At 40.0% G+C, this 24,476-nt stretch overlaps 1 protein-coding gene across 2 annotated transcripts in view; it reads left to right on the top strand.

Moving 5' to 3' along the window:
* Nucleotides 1–24,476, top strand: part of LOC108709870 (arf-GAP with GTPase, ANK repeat and PH domain-containing protein 2) — a 98,319-nt gene that overhangs the window by 40,100 nt on the left and 33,743 nt on the right. For both annotated transcript variants that reach the window (XM_041584436.1, XM_018250096.2), the window contains exons 2-4: nucleotides 1,885–1,943; nucleotides 3,094–3,181; nucleotides 16,770–16,855. In XM_041584436.1, the coding sequence (XP_041440370.1) occupies nucleotides 1,885–1,943; nucleotides 3,094–3,181; nucleotides 16,770–16,855 (233 nt within the window). The remainder of the gene's footprint in view (nucleotides 1–1,884; nucleotides 1,944–3,093; nucleotides 3,182–16,769; nucleotides 16,856–24,476) is intronic.

Genomic DNA, 24,476 nt, shown 5'->3' with positions numbered 1-24,476 from the left:
CTCTGCTATAAAGGGGTGCTGGTTTATTTTTTTTAAATTAACATATTGAGGGGCACAGGCTAGATACCACTCTTCTGGACAGATCACTATATTAATGCAGCATACTGAAGGAACATCATTTGTCCCAGGCCACCACTGGAATGCCACTACATCTGTTTAATGGCTGTTTAAAGGATGATCTATTGAAATGAAAATTTAATATAAGCTTTATCTCACTAAAATAAGACACTTTTTAAATATAATCAATTATATATTATACAGTTGATAGCTAATCCATTACGTGTAAACTCAGCAGTATTTGACCACACGTAAGGCAGTGCAGGGGGTATGGAACCGATTATCCAGATTCTGGGGTTTTTCGATTTTTTTTTAATTTGGATCTTCATACCTTAAGTCTACTAGAAAATCATGTAAAGATTAAATAAATGCAATAGGCTGCAAGAAGGATTGATTATATTGTAGTTTGGACAATAAACTGTTTTATTAGTTTGGATCTTAGTCTGGATCAAGTGCAAGGCCTCTCGCCTTTAAATGCTATGGCATAGGAGAGGTTCAAGCCCACGTAGATCAGTACTTTGGTGTTTGTCTCACTATATTTTAAAAGCCATAAGCAGGGGAGGAAGGAGCAAGCCTGTAAAAAAACCAATGCTTTGGTATTGGCAACCTCTCCCATTATAAAATGCTACTGGCATGGGGGAGGATCAAGTAACTATCCTGGCCAGATAAGTTGCACTTCCTTTGCCCACAACCCCCTTTTTGTGTAGCATTTTATTTTTAAAAAATTAGATTTTTTTTGGATAAAAGGGAGTCTATGGGAGACAGCCTTTCCATAATTTGGAGCTTTCTGCAGAACAGGTTTCCAGATAACAGATCCCATCCCTGCATAACTATCCGTATGTATACAATAAATACTGTCACTATAGTGACTATAGTGCACCTGTATGAGATGCCAAGCATGCGCTATTCTTACCTGTCAGCAAAATAACTTATGAAGATTTCTGCATATAGGATTCCCCAGCTTAACTGGCCTACAGTACAGGTATGGGACCTGTTATCTAGAATACTCATGACCTGGGCTTTTCCAGCAAGGGATCTTTCCATAATTTGGATCTCCATACCATAAAAAATCATTTAAACATGAATTAAACCCAGTAGGATTGTTTTGCCTCCAATAAGGCTCAATTATATCTTAGTTGGGATCAAGTACAAGGTACTGTTTCATTACTACAGAGAAAAAGGAAATCATTTTAAAAAATGTGAATTATTTGATGATAATGGAGTCTATGTTAGATAACCTTTCTGTAATTTGGATCTTTCTGGATAACCGGTTTCCAGATAAAGGATCCTATACATTTATTTACAGATGCAACACTACCAAGTTCAGTGAGGATGGCATATTGGAGAAAAGAAAGAAAAATATAAGTGGATACTTATATAGATTAAGGGAGCATTGATGACACTCTATTAACTAATATTAATTCTCAGAATTGAGTTGTTGTCCAATTGTGGTGCTTGCTCACATAATTTAAAATCTTTATTTAATAAGTTATTTTAACATGGCTTCACCCTAAAATCACCAGCCAGTGTTCACTATCTTTGATGTCTTCCTCTGTAAAACATACAGCATAGAAAGGCTTCCTTCACCATAGTTTGATGCAATGTGATTTACATGTATAACAGTGCAGAGTTGTGTTAGAATGGCTCATCCTAACTGAAATATCTTCTTTCAACACATTGACATTCATGAGAATTAGGTGTAAAGATTTACCAAAACATAGAAGCCATCACTGTAATGTATTATGTTTAGATATTTTTATCTGCAGTTCATTTTGATTGTCTGTCGATGAATTTTCTTCTGACCTCTTAAATAATTATTATTTGCAGAATGTGTGATGAACAGCCAGGAATGGACATTAAGTCGGACTGTACCTGAAATCAGAGTGGTAAGTACAATAACTGTCCGAAATAATTCTCTGTCGAATATTGGGTAAATTCCTGGGTAAAAAGGGCTTATATGTTCCATCTCTGGATAATAGTTTTCAGTGGTCAGAAATGCAGTCAGTTTTATTAATTTATAACCTTAGTTTCAGGTTTACAAATCGGATATGCCTAATCCAAATCAAAATAAGTGACAGGGGTATAGAATTAGTAGCATTAGTCCAGCTACCCATAAACCATAGGCTGCAAGTTGCTTTCAGCAGAGCCACCTGCACAGTGATCCAGTTCAATTCAAAACTTTCCTGTATTAACTATAACCATTCCCCTATTCCATTTTTATACATATTGCCAGCTCTCAATATAACACCTCTTCAGGATTAGAGCCAGAAGTCTGTACTCTTCTCACAGTGACTTATCCATTAGTCTGTGATACATGGGGCCGATAAAAAGAGAATGAGAGATTGAATATAGCCATATAGCTTATCTGGTGCAGTTCTTTTTACATTTCTGGCCAGAAAGGACGCCACTTTTTTTTTTAACTATTTTAAAATTTGCAAATTAGGAACCTAATGCAGTTTGGTATTCAGCCATTTCTTTTGTTGAGGTTTTGGTACAGGGACAAATCAATAAATTATAACTTTGACTTCTCTAACTACTAGTACAGGTATGGGACCTGTTATCCAGAATGCCCTGAGGTTTTCCAAATAAGGGTCTTTCTTTAATTTGGATCACCACCACCTTAAGTCTGCTAAAAATAATATATATATTAATAAATAAACCCAATTGGATTCTTTCTACTGTTTTAGTATTACAAAGAAAAAGGAAATCATGTATTTGATTAAAGTGGAGCTTATGGGAGATGGTTATGCTGTAATTCGGAGCTTTCTGGATAATGGATTTCTGGATAACAGATACCATACCTGTACAGTATTTATAAAATACAAAGATCTGTTATTCCTAAGGAGGAACACAATTTTATTACATAGACAAGTTCTCTTGCTTAAAATAGGGTTTGGACTTTTTGCAGAAGAAGAGAAATTACTATGACAAAGACCTTAGGATTTCATTAGAATAGATGTCATGGTTTGATTAGAGCTGAAGTTAATATACAAGGCAGTATGAAATCTAACGTATATTTTATATTCTGTTATGTAGGGGATTTTGGGCAGTACTAAAAGTGCCAAGTCTGCCCTTGTGCATCGCTTTGTAACTGGTTCCTATCAACCTCTAGAAGCACCTGAAAGTAAGTCTACAATTTCATTTGTGGAGCGATATATACTATTTTCTGGCTTATTAAAAGTTTTTGAAGCATCTTATAAATATGTTCCTCTATGAGGGGGCTGCCATATTTGTGCAGCAGTAGTCCATTAGCATTAGAAACTGTAACTGGCAGGCTGAGAAGGGACAGTCAGGTTGGCAAAACAGTCAGGTTTAGGAACTAACATTAATTAAACCCAGTAGGATTGTTTCGCCTCCAATAAGGATTAATTATATCTTAGTTGGGATCAAGTACAAGGTACTGTTTCTTTTAGGAATGCACCGAATCCACTATTTTGGCTTCAGCCGACCCGCCGTATCCTTCGCTAAAGATTCGGCCGAATACCGAACCGAATCCGAACCCTAATTTGCATATTCAAATTAGGGATGGGAAGGGGAAAACAGTTTTTACTTCCTTGTTTTCTGACAAAAAGTCACGCGATTTCCCTCCCCGCCCCTAATTTGTATATGCAAATTAGGATTTGGATTCGGTTCGGCTGGGCAGAAGGATTCGGCTGAATCTGAATCCTGCTAAAAAAGGCTGAATCCCGAACCGAATCTTGGATTTGGTGCATCCCTAGTTTCATTACTACACTTTAAAAAATGTGAATTATTTGATTATAATCTACAGTCTGGTCATTTCCCTATGGGACCAGACTGTAAATTATATCCCTATAAACGGCGCGTTCTGACGTCGGAACGCGCCGATTATAGCTTAATGCGTCAGCAGCTATCAGTGCTGCACTCTCCCTACAGCTTTCCTCCTGCTTTGTCTGCCTCACTTCCGCCTTCACGCTACGTGCTCTCTCGCGCCTCCTATTAAGGTCGTGCTGCCTTTCCTACCTCTCCGTTCTCCATTTGTCTCCCACCCTCTGATGCTTGCTCCCTCTGTCTCTCTTCCTCTTCTGTTCCCCCTCCATTACTGATCTTGCTTCGTCTGCCTCGGGCTTCCTCTTCCGCTCCTCCTCCCTCTGCCCCTCCCACACCCTGTCACCGTTTGCTCCTGTTTCTTCAGCGCTCCAATCCAGGTAACTTCAATATTGCTCCGTCTGCCTCTCTCTACTGCTCCCCCTCCTTCTTCGTCACACTCCATCTGCCCCTCCCACACCCTGTTACTCTTTGTCTCGATCTGTTTGCTGCTCCCACCCCCCCAGCTTTAAACTTTAGTCTCGCTGCGTCTGTCCCTCCCACTCACGTACCTCTTGTGCCATCAATCTCCTCTTTATCTCACTCAGTTCATCTCTGGAGTTGCCCACCCCCCTGCATTTTACACCCTTCGTGCCTTTCCCCTTCTGCCACTTTTTAGCTTAAAGCCAAATGACTGCAACTGCAACCATGTGGTCAGAATGCCACAGAACTTAGTTTAAAGGAGAAGAATCACACAGGGAGACAATAAAAAAAGTAAAAACACTGTAGATTATAATGGATAATGTACCCCCTACAGAAAATTATAAAGATATTAATAGTCACCTCGGAGTTATGTGACCTGTATAAAAGCACTCGGCCTGCGGCCTCGTGCTTTTATATGGTCACATAACTCCTCGGTAACATAATATCTTTATAAATTACAGTAGGGGGTACATTATCCACTATATTTTGGAGTCTATGTGAGATAACAATTACTTACAAAAGCACAACTATCAGCAAAAAACTATCAACAAGACCTATAAATAACTTTTAGGGGCCGATGCATCAAGGGTCGAATATCGAGGGTTAATTAACCCTCGATATTCGACTGGGAATGAAAATCCTTTGACTTCGAATATCGAAGTCGAAGGATTTTGCGCAAATACTTTGATCGAACGATCGAAAGAATAATCGTTCGATCGAATGATTAAATCCTTTGAATTGAACGATTCGAAGGATTTTAATCCAACGATCGAAGGATTATCCTTCGACCAAAAAAACTTAGCTAAGCCTATGGGGACCTTCCCCATAGGCTAACATTGTTGTTCGGTAGCTTTTAGGTGGCGAACAAGGGGATCGAAGTTTTTTCTTAAAGAGACAGTACTTCGACTATCGAATGGTCGAATAGTCGAACGATTTTTAGTTCGAATCCTTCGATTCAAAGTCGAAGTAGCCCAAAAAAAACTTCGAAATTCTAAGTTTTTTTACTTCGAATCCTTCACTCGAAATTAATGAATTGGCCCCTAAAGATAGATTAATATTTTGAAAAGAAACATTGTATCACTTTAAGCACTGTGCAGCATAGAGACTCCCTGTCTGTACAGAGCTGTGTAGCTTTGCATATAGATTTTCCAGCTGAGTCAGCCTCTAGCTTTAGAGCAATGTATCACTTTTGTTTGTGTATCAGGCTTAGAGAGTCCATGCCTTGGTGCTGTAGAGATATGCAGCACTTTTTTTTTTTTTGTCGTGCAGAAATATGCCTCTTTGTCATAGAGCTTACTAATTTGGACAATGTGATATATTAAGTGAGAAATATCATTCTGGTGGTGATTTAACACCAGCAAAGCAGAACTGCACATCAGTTATGTGTTCTGCTATCAGGAAATGTAAAGGAAAAATCATACAGTAGTATCATCTTTTAGTGCATAATATTAGGTTGATTGCAGGCAGAACTGTAGGCAGAATTGGTTTGTTATGGGAATTTTGATACAGAATGGGGATCATTTATAAACACTGGGCAAATTTGCTCCTGGGCATAAACCCGTAGCATCCAATCAATTATTAGCATTTTCCAGTGTTTATAAATAACCCATGTTTCAAGCATGGAAAAAAGGTGAAAGGTAACATTTTGGCACCACTACTATGTTTTGTATAGTGAAAGTAAATATAATTTTTATCAACTTTCCAATATACATTCAATAAACATGTTGTTATTTATAAATATAAATTGGAGCTGAAAGCAGTGTCTGTCTTACTGTTTCCATCCTTTGCACTCTTGGCTCTGATTTCTGAAACAATGTTGCAAGCCGGCTGATTGACAGACCTGGAGTGCCACTTGGATTACCATGTTTTAATATTCAGACCCAGATAACAGAAAATGATAAGCAAACATAGCTTTTAATAGCAATTATATGATTTTCAAACTGCAAATGTTACATTAACATATATTGGAAAGCGGCCTATTAGTATGTTTTCTTCACTATAAAAATATGTTCTGGATGGAGGACCTCTTTAAAGAAGAACTAAAGCCTAACTAACGAAGTAGCTGGAAATGTTGTACATTATGTTTTTTAGCTGTGTACCAGCCCAAGGCAACCACTGCCCTTTAGCAGTAAAGATCTGTGTCTCCAAAGATGCCCCAGTAGCTCCCCATATTCTTTTCTGCTGATTCACTGCACATGCTCTGTGCTGCTGTCACTTACTGAACTTAGGGACCCACTCACAATATACATAGAATATAAATGTCACAATATAAGGCTGATTAGTAATAAATACAGATAATTACTACATCGTTGCACAGAAACCAGTGCAATCCACATCAAAATTGAATTATCAGCCTTGTAGCATCAGCTTGGAGTCTGGCCACACAAACAGATTTGGGGAGATTAGTCTCCCCAGTGACAAATCTCCTTTTCTTCGGGGCGACAATCTCCCTGAACTGCCTTCCCCCTGCCCTCCACTGGCTAAAATGAAAATTGCCGAAAGTTGCCTCACGAGCGTAGGGCTCCCTAGTGCGGAGGGCAGGGGGAAGGCAGTTCAGGGAGATTGTCGCCCCAAAGAAGAGGAGATTTGTCACTGGGGTGATCTCCCCAAATCTGCTCATGTGGCCTGACCCTTATATTACAAACCAGCCTCATTTTCTACTTGATAAATTGTGACAACCCCTAAGCTCAGAGCCCCTAAGCTCAGTGGTGGCATGTGAGTGTCACAGACACTTTCCAAGATGGTGACCCCCTGTGACAAGTTTGAAGTCCTGGATCATTGCTGCTATTGAGAAGCTGAAAATTTAGGCTGGTGCAATAAGTTCAGTATATAAAATATATAAAAAATCCAGTTTTTGTGTGCGGCACCCCTAAAAGGTGGACATATCATGCAAAAATTGTGTCTCCCACTGGGGCTGCTGGCTATTTGAACCTGAACTCTGTTTGGGGGGAAACAATAGTATTTTGTGAAGAGAGTTTCTGGTACACACCGGCATGTCGGACACACATCTGCATTATGAGTGAGTGACCATCATTGCCTGCGCTTGCCTAAAGCCTAAAGCTTCTATACTATTGGGGAAAGCAAATTCAGCATGATAGGTGCCCTTTATAACTAAAATGCAGATCAATATGCCAAAGCATTATTCAATGCAATTGTTTTCTTCCATCCTGTGGCTAGAATATTCCATAGATCTTCTGGAATTGCTTTCCATTTTAGATACACTAAGTGATTCACAGTCATTAAAGGGGTTGTTACCCTTCCAAACACTTTTTTCAGTTGAATAGTTCACCAGAAAGAAAGACTTTTTTCAATTGCTTTTTATTTTTTCATTGTTTACCAAAATGTAATTTTATAGTGTAATGTTCGTGTCTTTAGTGTTTCAAAATTAAATCAAAGTTTTTTTTTTTGGCCGAATAGGTCAGTTTTCAATTGAGTAGGTCCATATTCAGCTGAATTTGAATCATATGAATCGAAGTTTTAGATTTTTCAAAGTCCACCAATTGACTCCAAATAGGTTGTAGGAGGTCCCCCATAGGCTAAAACAGCAATATGGCAGCTTTTAGATGGTGAATGGTCGAATTTTTAAAGAGACAGTACATGATAAATTTCGATATTCGAATTTTCAAATTTTTTTCGAATTCAAATCGAATTTGGACAATTCCCTAGTCGAAGCACACAAAAAATAGCTCGAAATTCGAAGTTTTTTCATTCGAAAATTCACCTCGACCTTTGATAAATCTGCCCCTTAATTGATACTATTAGTTGATACATTTCTCAACAGTATCTGTAGAATATTAGCAACTATTATATCAATTCTAACAGCTGCCTTTAATGAAACTCAGGGATTCTGCTCAGCAGGGACAAATATAACAAATGTGTCAATTTAGAAAAGTTAATGAGCCGGCGACCTCTCCACCCAGAAAAAGGTGAAAAAATGAAGCTTTACACTTCAATATAAGAAAATATGGTGAACAATCTGAAACCAACTGAACTGAAAAAAGGGTTTTAAAGTGAACAACCCCTTTAAAGTGGGGAAAATCAAATCAATCCCTTCTTAATATAATAATATAAATAATATAATACAGCCATTTTATCTAAATGATTTCATTCAGAGGGGAATTTTGATGATTAGGGTTAAATGGTTAACTGTAACCCGTTCTCAATGCTTTTAGGAGGCACATGCATTTGTGGGACTTGCACAATAATATAGTTCCTTTGAAAAAACCACCCACACGCTGTCTCCGTTGGGTTCGTTTTGTACTGTTGTTTGAAATGGCAAACTCTATTATATAATGTCAGCTGGAACTAAAATGTGCTTTTACAAAGCAAGAGAACAGCTTTCCCTCACTGAACATTAAAAATCAAGGCAATCAAAAAGTTAATTAATTAAAGCAGCACGGGCACCTCCAAGTGAGCAATGCAATGCTTCTTCTGACAATTTAACAAGGCTTCGGTTATTTAGAATGCTGGTTCTGCCACACATTTATCTTCTGTTTTTATCCATAAGTGGCGGAAGTGCCCACAATGCAACTAATGCATGCTTTCCTCTCCAATTGGGAGCTTCCCATGGGCCAGAGCAGTCTAGATTAGATATTGACTGACTGTCGCTGTGTGGATAATAACTGGCACTTTGTCAAAATTGAATTGGGATCGGAGGTCATCACAGGGAAATACTGAAAGGCTAGAGTTACCCTGCTGTGCTATGGCCAGCTCATCTGATCATTCTCGCTGCAGAACTGCCTGCTGTTGAGGCTGTGAAGCAATAGGAGATCCCCATACTGTATATTGTTTGTTTATACTGTGCTTTAACCAATTTTCATTCGACTAGGTTTGTCACCTACCTGGTATTTCATCAGCCTGGCTGGTAAGAATTATGTTTGATGGCAATGTTATTAACAAGGAGGAAAGATAATAATATAGGTAGGTTAGTATTTTTCTCAAGAAAATGTGGCATCCCTAAATTTGCCTGGACTCTATGGCATTTCCCTTTTCCCCCCCAATTTCCCTGTCTGAGTTTGAGGAGCAGCTGTGGAGGGCCAGGAGGGATCCCTGGGAAAGGAAAGAAGGTGAATGCCCAATGCCCACTATAAAAGTACTCCAGACTGGCATTAAGAACTAAGACAAGCTAAGAAGAGCATCATCTGAATTCAGCAGTTTTAGTCACTGGGGGTGTATAACAAATTGGCCATCCTGTTGGTGATTAACCCTTTCTTCTGGCTTCTATGTATGTTGGTGCTCCTTCTTCAGCCTGACAGTTTATTGCCTCACTGAAACATCAATAAGTCATCCCTAAAGTAAATCAATACCCTTCAGCTTTACTACTCTAAAAAGACATGATTAAATGTTTGGAAGCGATAACTCAAGTCTTTGATAGATAAAAAGAAGCCTTTTCAGGATTGCATAGTATTCTAGAATGTGGATGATTTTAATCTCACAAGAGTTTAAGGAGCCATAGAAAATGTACAACCAAGCACTTTATAGCATTTTGTGTTATTTCTTAAATATGCATTGTAATTGTTTTATAGTCCCGTTAATGAATATGCAACTGCTGGCAGCATTTGGGCCAGTGAGCTTACTTGTGTAGAGTTTTACCTTGCTGTTGAAAAGCCATCATAAGCCATTCCCTCAGTAAGTGCACCTGCTTCCTAACATAAAACATTTCCCTTCAATGGCTCACAAGTGATACAGTGGCAAACATAGGACTTTAATAACTTAGATTTCCTATCCCTCTTGGTAACTCAGGAGTGACAGTTTATTGCATTTTCACAATAATCAATCAGCTTCTGCCTCCAATGGTGGTTGCTGGGTTTTTAAATCCTTAGGGATTTCCAAATCTTGGATTTGTTATTATGGGAGTGGTTATGTACTAGAGGATATTTAAAAAGTTAAAAGACATAATATTGTAAAGGTGGGTATTATGTACTTAAAAAACTTTAAAAGATTTACTAAAGGACGAATTGTTGCCAGCGACCTCTTCGCACCACTCTGCCAGGCACAAATTCGTTACCACTACACTAATTCACTAAACTGAAGAACGGAGTTGCATCCTGGGTGCTGAATGCTGGGGACTTTTCGTATCGATACGTCTTCAGTGCAAGAATTTCATATCGAAGATTGGCACAGGACCCAGTGCAGTCTGCCTATTCTGATTATTAATCAGTCTTGCTGTATCGGCTTCTGGCAGATATTATTTGACTTGTGCTGTTTTGATAATTTATGAAGATGCCTAAGCAGCCCAGACCACACTGAGCATGTGCACAGTCACAACTGCACTCAATGCATCCCCACTCAAGGCCACTTTTACACTAGAATTGTGGGAAAATTTTGCATTGACAGTAAAAACATGGTGACTTGTGCTTGAAATTGTACTTTGCACCCTGCACTTGTACTAATAAATAAGTCCTTATGTGCGAGTATGTTTGAGTGTATGCATGTATATGCGTGTACATACATATGTGTTTGCAGACCCAGAAATTGAGACATAAATAGCACCTAATTGCAGAAGAATTATTGTTTAATACTACATCTTGACATGACAATTTGTCTTTAACTTTCCTCTGCATTTTCTTGCATCTTCAGAGTTAAACTGAGTGACACATTTCCTAACGCCTCCAATCGGAGCTGTCCATTTATACTAGTGCTGAAGACTCTCAACAGTCACATAGCTTTCTTGCTGTTCCACATTCATTATTTATTCCTAACTTAAAATATTGTAGATTTGTATCCTAATTTGCAGCTAAGCATGGCAGTTTATTCAAATAATCAATTCTTATTTTGCTCTTATTAGAAACAATGAGATGTTTCACAGCAGAGAACAAGAGGGCACTTGCAGAAAGATATATTGTATGCTCTTTGATAAAATAATCAAAACAAAAGACTATTTTTAATCATTCATGCTGTGCATCATTTCTGAATTATGATATGGAGGAATGCTTTAATATGAAGCTAGCAGAAGTAAGTTAGTTGGGCTTGCAAAAAATTGTGATACAAGTCCATAATTCAAGGGAATTATCTGTGCTCCAGTAATCTAATAATCTACCTCGCAAGGACCAAACCTGCAGTAACTTCAGTTTTTTACAGTTTGCCTTGTTTAGCTCAAGAAATAACAAAACATATATTGTTTTCTGGTTAAAGTAAAAGGCAAATAGTAAGCTCAGCACATGCCCTATTAAATTAACTCATGTTGAACAAGGGGTATACTGTCCCTTTAACTTAGGTGTACTTCACTGCCACAGGGCACAGTAGGAGTGTATAATCGATGAGGATTAGAGAACTGGAAGTCAGGCAGGCTGGGTGAAGATCAGTAATTGTAGTAAATAATGTCTAGCATTGTTTAGGGAACTCAGTGATCAGACTAGATCAAAACTAGAATATAGGTATGGGATCCATTATCGGGAAACCCGTTATACAGAGAGTTTAGAATTATGGAAAGGTCGTACACTCGATTTTATTCAAATAATCAAAATTTTCTTTTTTTCTGAAATAATAAAACAGTACCTTGTACTTGATCCAAACTAAGATATACGTATTGGAAGCAGAACTAGGTTATTGAGTTTATTTAATGTTTACACGATTTTCTACTAGACTTAAGATATGAAGATTCATTATCTGGAAAGCCCCAGGTCCCGAGCATTCCGGATAACAGATCCCATACCTGTACCAATAGTCAGATAACAGAAACAAACCCAGGAGTAAATATAATGAACAGGGCACAGGTGTAGGGTTGTTAAAGAAAGCTTTACAGAGTAGACATAGCAATAAGCTGTATCTGTAGGAAACTGAGCCATAACAGAAGAGTGGGGTTTGTAATATGAGTATTAGTACCCTAGACAGTGATTTATGCAGCTGACCTCTACATCTTAATAGTAGGGTCTTAGGAGCCATATGCACAATAGCCTAGCCGGTAAAACACCTGCCAAGGCCGGGGCCGGTATTACAAAGTTACCGGCAATGTAGCTGCCGGTAAATTTGTAATACCCTTAAAAAGACCCCCTCGGCCAGCCCCCAATCCCTTGTAAAACTTACCTTGTCCTTTGGTTCTTGTCCTGGCCGTGCAGTGGCCCCGCCCTTTTGTGACATAACCCCTTCCCTTTGACGTCACACCACACCCCCTTTTTGTACCCGCCCCCACCAGCCGGAATTGTTTTTTGGGAAAAGGTGGCAACCCTAATGCACAAGGACCTGAACTTGAGCCTAGTTACAATAGGGCCATATTTATTAAAGCTTGCAGAAAAAAAGACAATATAATCAAAACTCTAAAACAGATTCTACCCAGTAAGTCACTAACAAACCAGATTTTAAACTACAAATTGGGCAGTTAATCCCTTTCCCTTCCTATACAAAACTGCTTAAAAAGCTTGTTTCACCGCCAGTCTAGAGTTTGCAGCGCCAGTGTCTGTCCTGCAGGAGAGAAAAATAGCTAACTTTTTTTTAATTGGGCTGCTACCTGTATTACTAATCATAATCAGTCACCAGTAGTCAGCGCCTGGCATGTAACGTGGTTAAATACCGGCCTATTGAGACATTTTACCCCTGGTAACGATACACAAGAAAAGTGTTCAGGGTTCACTAAACCAAACAAAATAGCAAATTGCTTAAAGCTTATTACTTAAACCAAGAAGGTTACCGGTATATGTATGATAAAAATAGAAGAATTTCACTACCTTAGATTACTGTAGTGATATATCAATGTACAACATTGCATGGTCATGCCACATTGTAAGGTTGTCAGTATTATAACCCATTTGACTTTGTCTTCCTAAACACTGGGTGAAGATAAACTTTACAAAGTCAAAATTAGAATAGTAGTGTATGGAAAGAACAAATACGTATTCCAAATATAACATAATTAGTGATGTGTTTTAAAATCTCACCAAAATGTCATTAATAAAATAAATTGGGGACATTTCAGCCAGAACAATGCATTAACGTATTAACTTTAACATCAATGCAGCAGGATGAAATGGATTTTGCGGGGAAATGGCGTATATTTACAAGGCATCGAAAGAGGAATAGATTAAAAAGGCTACGCACTATGCACTACATCTCTTGAACCAAAACCTCCTGGTTTGACTGCCACTCATCCGCATTCCTTCCTTCCCCTTGCGCTTCTATTCTTGTGGGTTTCTATGGTTACAGAAAAGTAGACATGCTGTGACAGCATCCCTTCTCCATTTCTGGGCTCAGTAACCATGGAGACAAGGAAATCCTCTGAAGTTAAGAGGTAGCCACGCAAGGATGGCGTAACACAAAGGGATGAAGTCACGACAAGCTAAAGATACATTTCAGCATTCTCACAAAGCAATATTTTGTAAAAATATCAAATCTAAAAGTGGCACCGCATTATACATACTGAATGTTTGAGATATTTTACATTTATTGGTAAATTGCATTATACAGAGGGTCAGGATTCTTCTTAGTAGTCCAATTTACATGAAAATGTACCTATCTTAATTTACCAAACTTAGCAGAGCATACTTTTAAAGAATAAGATCTTTTTTTTATTTTTCTGGCCATGTTCTCAATGATCAGGCTTTGAATCTACAACATAAATTTATTTTGCTGATGCAGTTACAATGTACAGTCTCTTTTTTTCTCTTAATTGTCTCTTAACTGTTATGCATGTTATGCATGTGCTTTTATGAAAATAAATGACCCCCACAGATATTCAAACCATTACTATTTAGATTTTAGCCCAAATATATTGCTATAAATTCCAAACCCATGGCAAGATCTGCTTGTTTGGCTGGGTTGCCACAAACTCCAATTAAAAATAATTATGCATGAATAGATCAATATCAGACTGAGCTATGATCGGATATAAATAAGTGCTGATCGTTTTGGACAATTCCCTGGCCAATAAACAGCTGACTTGGTTAAGAGTCAGTATTTGCCTTCCTACAGCAGCACTGTCACGCTGGAAATGCCATGTAAAGCCAAAGCTCACTCATATTTTAATGAAGAAGCTTAAAGGACACATTTTAATGAAGGAGCTTAAAGGACAAGGAAAACCTTATTTCCAAAAATAAACCTTAGTATTTGGAAAGTGGTGAGGTTGCTTACTAATGGATGAGTTGGTGTTTGCAAAGCTTTCATTGTGCTTTAAAATACAGGTATGGGATCTGTTATTCGGAAACCCCTTATCCAGAAAGCTCCTAATTACAGAAAGGCCAGCTCCCATAGACTCCATTTTATACAAATAATCCAAATTTTTCCTTTTTCTTTCTAATAATAAAACAGTAACTTGTACTTGATCCCAGCTAAGATATAATTAATCCTTATTGGAAACAAAACCAGCCTATTGGGTTTATTTAATGTTTACATGATTTTCTAGTAGACTTAAGGTATAAAGATCCAAATGACGGAAAAATCCCTTATCCAGGACCCAAGCATTCTGGATAATTACATGTACTACATTTTCTCATAATTTCTTTAAATTTAAACTCCCTTTTTTGTTAAAGGTAACGCCTCCTGAGTTGTTTTTTAATTTTGGATATACTTTAGGCCTCCTCCTGAGCCACTAGCTTACTATGCCCCTGTATAGTGTTGATAAATGCGGATCTGTACAATGGGGTAGGCAGCCATTATATGTGGCTGTGTTATTTTCTAGGCCCGGCCTACATTATCCTAATAAGCAGACACACTGCCCTGTGGTTGGGGGCCAGTGGATATTTACCTTGTAACTAATCAGGACAATACAAGTAGGTAACCAGAAATGATGCAGCCAAAAATGACAGTGCCAATATTGCTGCTATGCATTCCTTGCTATACATTCCTTTTATCTGCAGCTGCTCTGTCCTTAGATTCTAAACAAATCCATTGCCAAACTCTTAGAACATCCTATTGCTTTTTTTTTTAATTAAACATTTTCAGCTTTCATCTCCATATGCGTAAATGAAAGTGCTTGCAGCTCAGCTGGAGTGAGAGAATAATTGTCGTATGTTCCTGCTGAAGAACAGTACAGTATATTCGGTCAAAGAATGAAAATAAAATGTGTTGTTTTGACAAAATTACAAATATTGTTGTAAGTAAAATCAATGGGAAGGAGAAACTGAAAGTTTGTTTCCAGTGTGCTCTATATGCAAGGAGATCTTTCTCTGCTGATAAGATAGACATAATGAGAAGCACATGGTGGGTCCCTCCTAGTGCAGTATGGATTCTCATTGGCCTGGGGAAGGTGCCTACTATGACATACTGGAATGGTGCGTTACATTAGCTATTTGTTTTTTAAATAATAATATATTTTTTGTACATTTTCGTTTTGACAATTTGAAAACCAGGGATAATTACTAAGCAGAATCCAGCAAGTAATTAGCTGTTTAAGACTTAGCAAGAATATGAATAAGTAAGACTCTGGTGCCTTTATTATAGCACAGCGTGTACTTTTTGGATGCTCTTTCCAGCATCTGGTGTTTACAAAGTAACGACCATCACATTATCTGTTCTTTTTCACTTGTGCCAGGTCTGAGTACATTTAACCTGTTAACAAGGAGTTTTCTTTGTCCTAAGTGTCACGGGACTAATGTGTCACTTTTTCATTATTTATGGTCCTGTCCAAAAATTAACCTTTTTTGGAGGGAAGATACTAATTTTTTGAATTCTAGACTGAAGATAAAAATTAAACTATCTCTGTGTTTTGCTTTACTGCATCTAGATATTAATATGCTTTCTGCAATTCCTAAGTCAAATATTATCTCCCATGAGAGTAAATTATTGACTTCCTTTTTTCTAGCGGCTTCTAGGAAAGCTTTATTTAATTTCTGGTTACAAAAGGAACCCCCCTCATTATCGGACATCATTTCTTATATGAATCAGTTTAGTTGGCAAGAAGCCTTAATAACTAAAACTAAAGGAAGTATTTCCAAAGATTCTTTTAGGCTGGTTTGGTCTCCTTATTTTGAATTCTGTAACTCCAATACTGGCGATCAAATAATGCACTTTCTTCAATAGTTAGATGACCTATCTGACATTCCAGATGATAAATGGGCCTTTTCTTTCTTTTATTACATGTGCATCCACTGGCTTAGTTAATTTTTAGTTAGTTTTTGTTATTTTTCATGAATGATATAGTTTTGATAATATCATGCCATTGTCTCGTATGCAACATATTTTGTTCATCTGCATAACATTTGTTGTCATTTTGATTTCATTTGTTTAATATGAAAATCAAATAAAATATTTTAAACAAATAGTTTTAAAAAAAAACTAATAGGTAGTTCTAGTGTATTATCAGGTGGTAAACTTTTCTTCTCGGCTATTGCTTTGGACATTCCATTAGCAATCTGAAGAGTGGGGAAAAGGGGGGGGGAGTTAATTTAAGAGTAACACTCATCAGCAGGTGTCAGCTAAAACTATACCACATCCTTTCTAGGTGTTGGAAATTATTATCATCTAAACACTTGGAATCAAATGGACATTCTTTATGTTTCATCTCATGAATATGACTCTCTTTCCCTTGCATCCAGGTGCTCAGTTCAAGAAAGAAATCAGTGTGGAAGGGCAGAGCTACCTCCTATTAATTAGGGAAGAAGCTGGAGCTCCAGATGCCAAGGTAACTCTGATGGCACTTGAGATTAGCGCTCACAAAGATGGATGATGCAGAAAATAATCTCCAGTTATTCAAGAAAAGCCATTAGGCTCCTTCTGCAATTCTTTACTTTATCTCTTTGTTTTTTTAAGGGGAGATTATTGGTTATACTATTAAACACAACTGCATGTTTAGAAAACATTCGAGTTATTGTGGAATGATGACCATTTTCATTCATTCTGGACTCTGCAGTGGTGTATTTCAAATGTATTTAGATGACATACATACTTTGAAACCCACAGGTCCAACTTGTGACCCTCCAGCCGCTGTTGTGCTACAATGGGAGTCCCCACCTTTTTTACATGTGAGCAACATTCATATGTAAAAAGTTGGGGAGCAACCCAAGCATGAAAAATGTTTCTTGGTTTTTCAAAATAAGTTCTGTGGTTGGCCATTTGGTAACTCCTTTGTGGAGTGGCAGCTTAAAGGAGGTTCTGTTTGGCAGTACATCTGGATTTTATGTAACCAAAACCTGCCTCCAAGCCAGTATTCAAAAATAAGCACCTGCTTTGAGGTCACTAGTAGGGATGTAGCGAACGTCGGAAAAAAAGTTCGCGAACATATTCGCGAACTTGCGCAAAAATGCGAGCGGTTCGCGAACGGTTCGCGAACCCCATAGACTTCAATGGGAAGGCGAACTTTAACATCTAAAAAAAAAATTTCTGGCCAGAAAAATGATTTTAAAGTTGTTTAAAGGGTGCAAAGACCTGGACAGTGGCATGCCAGAGGGGGATCAAGGGCAAAAATGTATCTGAAAAATCTGCCTGTGTGTGCTTGGAAGAGATAGTGTAGGGGGAGAGCTGTTAGTGATTTCAGGGACAGATGATAGTAAGTTTGCTGGCAAGTAATCTGCTTGATACTGCTCTGTATTGGAGGGACAGAAGTCTGCAGGGATTTGAGGGACATTTTACCTTAGGTAGCTTTGCTGGCTAGTAATCTACTGTTCTCTTTAAACAACTGCCATACGTTGACCTTGTAGGCATTGTTTGCCCAGTTTTTTTGGACGCAGCCACTGAAGCACAGTTGCCAGAAAAAATATGCCATATAAATGCTGAAAATAGTAATTTTTCGCCATACGTTGAACTTGTAGACATTGTTTGCCCAGTTTTTTTGGTCGCAGCCACTGAAGCACAGTTGCCAGAAAAAATATGCCATATAAATGCTGAAAATAGTCATTTTTTGCCATATACGTTGAGTCAACGTATGGCAAAAAATGACTATTTTCAGCATTTATATGGCATATTTTTTCTGGCCTCTGTGCTTCAGTGGCTGCGGCCAAAAAAACTGGGCAAACAATGCCTACAAGGTCAACGTCGTTGACCTTGTAGGCATTGTTTGCCCAGTTTTTTTGGCCGCAGCCACTGAAGCACAGAGGCCAGAAAAAATATGCCATATAAATGCTGAAAATAGTCATTTTTTTGGTCGCAGCCACTGAAGCACAGTTGCCAGAAAAATTATGCCATATAAATGCTGAAAATATAAATTTTTTTGGTTGCAGCCACTGAAGCACAGAGGCCAGAAAAATTATGCCATATAAATGCTGAAAATATAAATTTTTTTGGTTGCAGCCACTGAAGCACAGAGGCCAGAAAAATTATGCCATATAAATGCTGAAAATATGCATTTTTTTGGTCGCAGCCACTGAAGCACAGTTGCCAGAAAAAATATGCCATATAAATGCTGAAAATAGTCATTTTTTGCCATACGTTGACCTTGTAGACATTGTTTGCCCAGTTTTTTTGGTTGCAGCCACTGAAGCACAGAGGCCAGAAAAAATTAAACCGTAGGGTTTGCACCCTAGTTTGTAACGGTGGCGGAGGGAGGAGGACGCTAAAGGACAGCTGTGTGTGGAGTCATGAGGCTTGAAGAGAAGGACAGCTGCATAGAAGTCAGAACAAGTCTTCCGGCGTGCAGTAACCCTCCGAGATCCACCCCTCATTCATTTTAATAAAGGTCAGGTAATCGACACTTTTGTGACCTAGGCGAGTTCTCTTCTCAGTTACAATCCCTCCTGCTGCACTGAAGGTCCTTTCTGAGAGCACACTTGAGGCTGGGCAAGACAAGAGGTTCATGGCAAATTGTGACAGCTCTGGCCACAGATCAAGCCTGCACACCCAGTAGTCCAGGGGTTCATCGCTCCTCAGAGTGTCGATATCTGCAGTTAATGCCAGGTAGTCCGCTACCTGCCGGTCGAGGCGTTCTTTGAGGGTGGATCCAGAAGGGTTGTGGCGCTGCCTTGGACAGAAAAACATTTGCATGTCTGACGTTACAGACTGGCCAAAGGGCTTTGTCCTTGCAGGTGCGCTCGTGGCAGGATTACTGGCACCTCTGCCCCTGGAATGTTGATGAGTTCCTGAAGTGACATCACCCTTAAAAGCATTGTACAACATGTTTTGCAGGCTGGTTTGTAAATGCCGCATCTTTTCGGACTTGTGGTATGTTGGTAACATTTCTGACACTTTATGCTTGTACCGAGGGTCTAGTAGCGTTGCGACCCAGTACAGGTCCTTCTCCTTAAGCCTCTTGATACGGGGGTCCTTCAACAGGCATGACAGCATGAAAGACCCCATTCTCACAAGGTTGGATGCAGAGCTATCCATCTCCGCTTCCTCATTATCAAGGACTGCATCATCCACGGTCTCCTCCCCCCAGCCACGTACAAGACCAGGGGTCCCCAAAAGGTCACCACTAGCCCCCTGGGAAGCCTGCTCCTGTTGGTCCTCCTCCTCCTCCTCCACAAAGCCACCTTCCTCCTCTGACTCCACTTCTGGCACCTCTCCCTGCGTTGCAGCAGGTGCTGGGTTCGTTCTGGTGATTCCGACCAGAAATCGCGCGCTTCCAGCTCCTCGTCACACTGGTCTACAGCCTCATCTGTCACTCGTCGCACGGCACGCTCCAGGAAGAAAGCGAAGGGTATTAGGTCGCTGATGGTGCCTTCGGTGCGACTGACCATATTTGTCACCTCTTCAAAAGGTCGCATGAGCCTGCAGGCATCGCGCATAAGCACCCAGTAACGGGGGAAAAAAATCCCCAGCTCTGCAGATCCAGTCCTACCACCCAGTTCAAAAAGGTACTCGTTGACGGCCCTTTGTTGTTGCAGCAGACGTTCCAACATAAGGAGCGTTGAATTCCAGCGAGTCTGGCTGTCAGAAATCAAACGCCTGACTGGCATGTTGTAGCGCTGCTGAATGTCAGCAAGGCGTGCCATGGCTGTGTAGGAACGTCTGAAATGGGCCGACACCTTTCTGGACTGGGTGAGAACGTCCTGGAATCCTGGGTACTTGGAGACAAAACGTTGGACTATTAAATTTAACACATGTGCCATGCAGGGCACATGTGTTAAATTGCCCAGTCTCAACGCTGCCAACAGATTGCTTCCATTGTCACACACCACTTTTCCGATCTGCAGTTGGTGTGGGGTCAGCCACCGATCGGCCTGTGACTGCAGAGATGACAGGAGTACAGATCCGGTATGGTTTTTGCTTTCCAGGCACGTCATCCCCAAGACAGCGTGACAACGGCGTACCTGGCACGTCGAATAGCCTAGGGGGAGCTGGGGGTGCACAGGTGTGGAGGAGGAGAAGGAGGACCCAGCAGCAGAGTAAGAAGAAGAAGAGGAAGAAGACGAGGTAGAGAGCGATGGAGGAGTAGAGGTGGTGGCAGAACCGCGTGCAATCCGTGGCAGTGACACCAACTCCACTGTTGTTGTTGAGCTACCCATTCCCTGCTTCCCAGCCATTACCAAGTTCACCCAGTGGGCAGTGTAGGTGACATACCTGCCCTGACCATGCTTGGAGGACCATGCGTCAGTAGTCATATGGACCTTTGGCCCAACACTAAGTGACAGAGATGCGGTAACTTGGCTCTGCACATGTTGGTACAGGTGTGGTATTCCCTTTTTAGAAAAAAAATTGCGGCTGGGTACCTTCCACTGCGGTGTCCCAATTGCTACAAATTTGCGGAAGGCCTCAGAGTCCACTAGCTGGTATGGTAAAAGCTGGCGGGCTAAGAGTGCAGACAAGCCAGCTGTCAGACGCTGGGCAAGGGGGTGACAGTCAGACATTGGCTTCTTACGCTCAAACATGGCCTTCACAGAAACTTGGCTGGTGGCAGATGACTGGGAATGGGAACAGGTGGTCAAGGTGGAAGGCGGAGTGGAGGGTGGTTCAGACGGGTCAAGGAGAGCAGAGGTAGAGCAGTAAGATGCTGGACCAGAAGGAGTGTGGCTTTTAGTTTGCCTGTTGCCTTTGAGGTGTTGCTCCCAAAGTGCTTTGTGCTTGCCGCTCATGTGCCTTCGCATAGAAGTTGTACCTATGTGGCTGTTGGGCTTACCAAGGCTCAGTTTCTGACTGCACTCATTGCAAATTACAATGCTTTTGTCAGAGGCACACACATTAAAAAAATCCCACACTGCTGACTTTTTGGAAGTGTGCGATCTGGCGGTAACAGTAGAAGTTGGCGGCATTGGCGGCAATGGCGGGTGCATTGGCCGGCTGAACACAGGTGCCGATACATGTTGTTGCCCTACTGATCCCTGCGGGCTGTCCTCCCTGCTTCTTCTAAGTCTTATTCTCCTACTGCCTCTCTGACTCTCCGTCTCTCCATCTGAACTACCCTCCTCTTGCTCTCTTCTACTAGGCACCCACAAAACATCAATCTCCTCATCATCATTCTCCTCAGATGCATCAATTTCTTCTGACACATCACAGAAGGAAGCAGCAGCGGGGACCTCCTCCTCATCACTCATTATGTCCATCTCTATCGTGTTCTCTGCCAGAATTAAATCTGGTGTAAGGTCCTCATCTCCTTCATCTTCTTCTGGCAATAATGGTTGCGCATTACTCAGTTCAAGAAACTCATGGGAAAATAACTCCTCTGACTCCAGTGAAGAAGGGGCACCGGTGGTGGAGGAAGTGTTACGTGGGGTGGCCATAGCAGTGGAGGATGAGGAGGATGTTGTGGTAAAGTTAGAAACGGTAGAGGATGGGGTGTGCTGTGTAAGCCAGTCAACTACCTCTTCAGCATTTTGGGAGTTCAGGGTCATTGGCTTTTTAAAACTGGGCAATTTGCTAGGGCCACAGGATTGCATAGCAGCACGGCCTCTGCGTGGCGGCCTGCCTTTGCCTGGCATTATTTTTAAAAAAAACAACAACAACAAAAACTCAGTTGGTTTTTCTGGAAACGATAATACACACAGCTAGATGGCAGTTTGAAGAAAACAGTGTGCAAATAATGCCTACAAGGTCAACGTATACACTACTACAGTGGTGGATACGGATTACGTAAATATATGAATGCTGCTTGAAAAAAAGTAACTCAAGTGGTTTTTCTAGAGACGATAATATTATCAATATTTAGACAAAATGTGAACAAGCTCACACAGCTAGATGGCGGGTTGAAGAAAACACTGTGCAAATAATGCCTACAAGGTCAACGTATACACTACTACAGCGGTGGATACGGATTACGTAAAATATATTATGGCTGCTTGAAAAAAGTCACTCCGGTGTTTTTTCTGGAGACGGTAATATTATGGATATTTAGACAGAATGTGAACTAGGTCACACAGCTAGATGGCGGGTTGAAGAAAACAGTGTGCAAATAATGCCTACAAGGTCAACGTATACACTACTACAGCGGTGGATACGGATTACGTAAAATATATGAATGCTGCTTGAAAAAAGTAACTCAAGTGGTTTTTCTAGAGACGATAATATTATCAATATTTAGACAAAATGTGAACAAGCTCACACAGCTAGATGGCGGGTTGAAGAAAACACTGTGCAAATAATGCCTACAAGGTCAACGTATACACTACTACAGCGGTGGATACGGATTACGTAAAATATATTATGGCTGCTTGAAAAAAGTCACTCCGGTGTTTTTTCTGGAGACGGTAATATTATGGATATTTAGACAGAATGTGAACAAGGTCACACAGCTAGATGGCGGGTTGAAGAAAACAGTGTGCAAATAATGCCTACAAGGTCAACGTATACACTACTACAGCGGTGGATACGGATTACGTAAAATATATGAATGCTGCTTGAAAAAAAGTAACTCAAGTGGTTTTTCTAGAGACGATAATATTATCAATATTTAGACAAAATGTGAACAAGGTCACACAGCTAGATGGCGGGTTGAAGAAAACAGTGTGCAAATAATGCCTACAAGGTCAACGTATACACTACTACAGCGGTGGATACGGATTACGTAAAATATATGAATGCTGCTTGAAAAAAGTAACTCAAGTGGTTTTTCTAGAGACGATAATATTATCAATATTTAGACAAAATGTGAACAAGCTCACACAGCTAGATGGCGGGTTGAAGAAAACACTGTGCAAATAATGCCTACAAGGTCAACGTATACACTACTAAAGCGGTGGATACGGATTACGTAAAATATATTATGGCTGCTTGAAAAAAGTCACTCCGGTGTTTTTTCTGGAGACGGTAATATTATGGATATTTAGACAGAATGTGAACAAGGTCACACAGCTAGATGGCGGGTTGAAGAAAACAGTGTGCAAATAATGCCTACAAGGTCAACGTATACACTACTACAGCGGTGGATACGGATTACGTAAAATATATGAATGCTGCTTGAAAAAAAGTAACTCAAGTGGTTTTTCTAGAGACGATAATATTATCAATATTTAGACAAAATGTGAACAAGGTCACACAGCTAGATGGCGGGTTGAAGAAAACAGTGTGCAAATAATGCCTACAAGGTCAACGTATACACTACTACAGCGGTGGATACGGATTACGTAAAATATATGAATGCTGCTTGAAAAAAAGTAACTCAAGTGGTTTTTCTAGAGACGATAATATTATCAATATTTAGACAAAATGTGAACAAGCTCACACAGCTAGATGGCGGGTTGAAGAAAACACTGTGCAAATAATGCCTACAAGGTCAACGTATACACTACTACAGCGGTGGATACGGATTACGTAAAATATATTATGGCTGCTTGAAAAAAGTCACTCCGGTGTTTTTTCTGGAGACGGTAATATTATGGATATTTAGACAGAATGTGAACAAGGTCACACAGCTAGATGGCGGGTTGAAGAAAACAGTGTGCAAATAATGCCTACAGGGCAAATAATGCCTAAAAGGTCAACTTATACACTACTACAGCGGTAGTAAAATAAAAAAAAGTAAAATAAAAAAAAAATGAATATTAAAAAAAAAAATTAAAGTTGGTGCTGCTGAACTACTAGGAGCAGCAGATTAGCACACCAGTCCCACTCCCCAACACTGCTAGACTAATAGCACTGGGCTCTTATAGTAGTAGTAGTAGTAGTAGTAAAACAACAAAAAAATAAATAAAAGCAGTCCTTACAAGGACTACTGTTATTGCAGCAGTCAGCAGATGAGATCAGAAGCAGGACAGCTGCCCACAGCAGCTACATACAGAGCACTGCAGTAGAAGGTAGATTACTAGCCAGCAAAGCTACCTAAGCTTAAATGTCCCTCAAACCCCTGCAGACTTCTGTCCCTCCAATAACAGAGCAGTATCAAAACGATTACTAGCCAGCAAACTTTCAACTGTCCCTGAAATCACTAACAGGCAGCA

This window comes from Xenopus laevis, chromosome 2S, assembly GCF_017654675.1.
Source record: "Xenopus laevis strain J_2021 chromosome 2S, Xenopus_laevis_v10.1, whole genome shotgun sequence".
NCBI classification, from domain to species: Eukaryota; Metazoa; Chordata; class Amphibia; order Anura; family Pipidae; genus Xenopus; species Xenopus laevis.
This window is presented reverse-complemented; position numbering and strand designations above follow the sequence as displayed.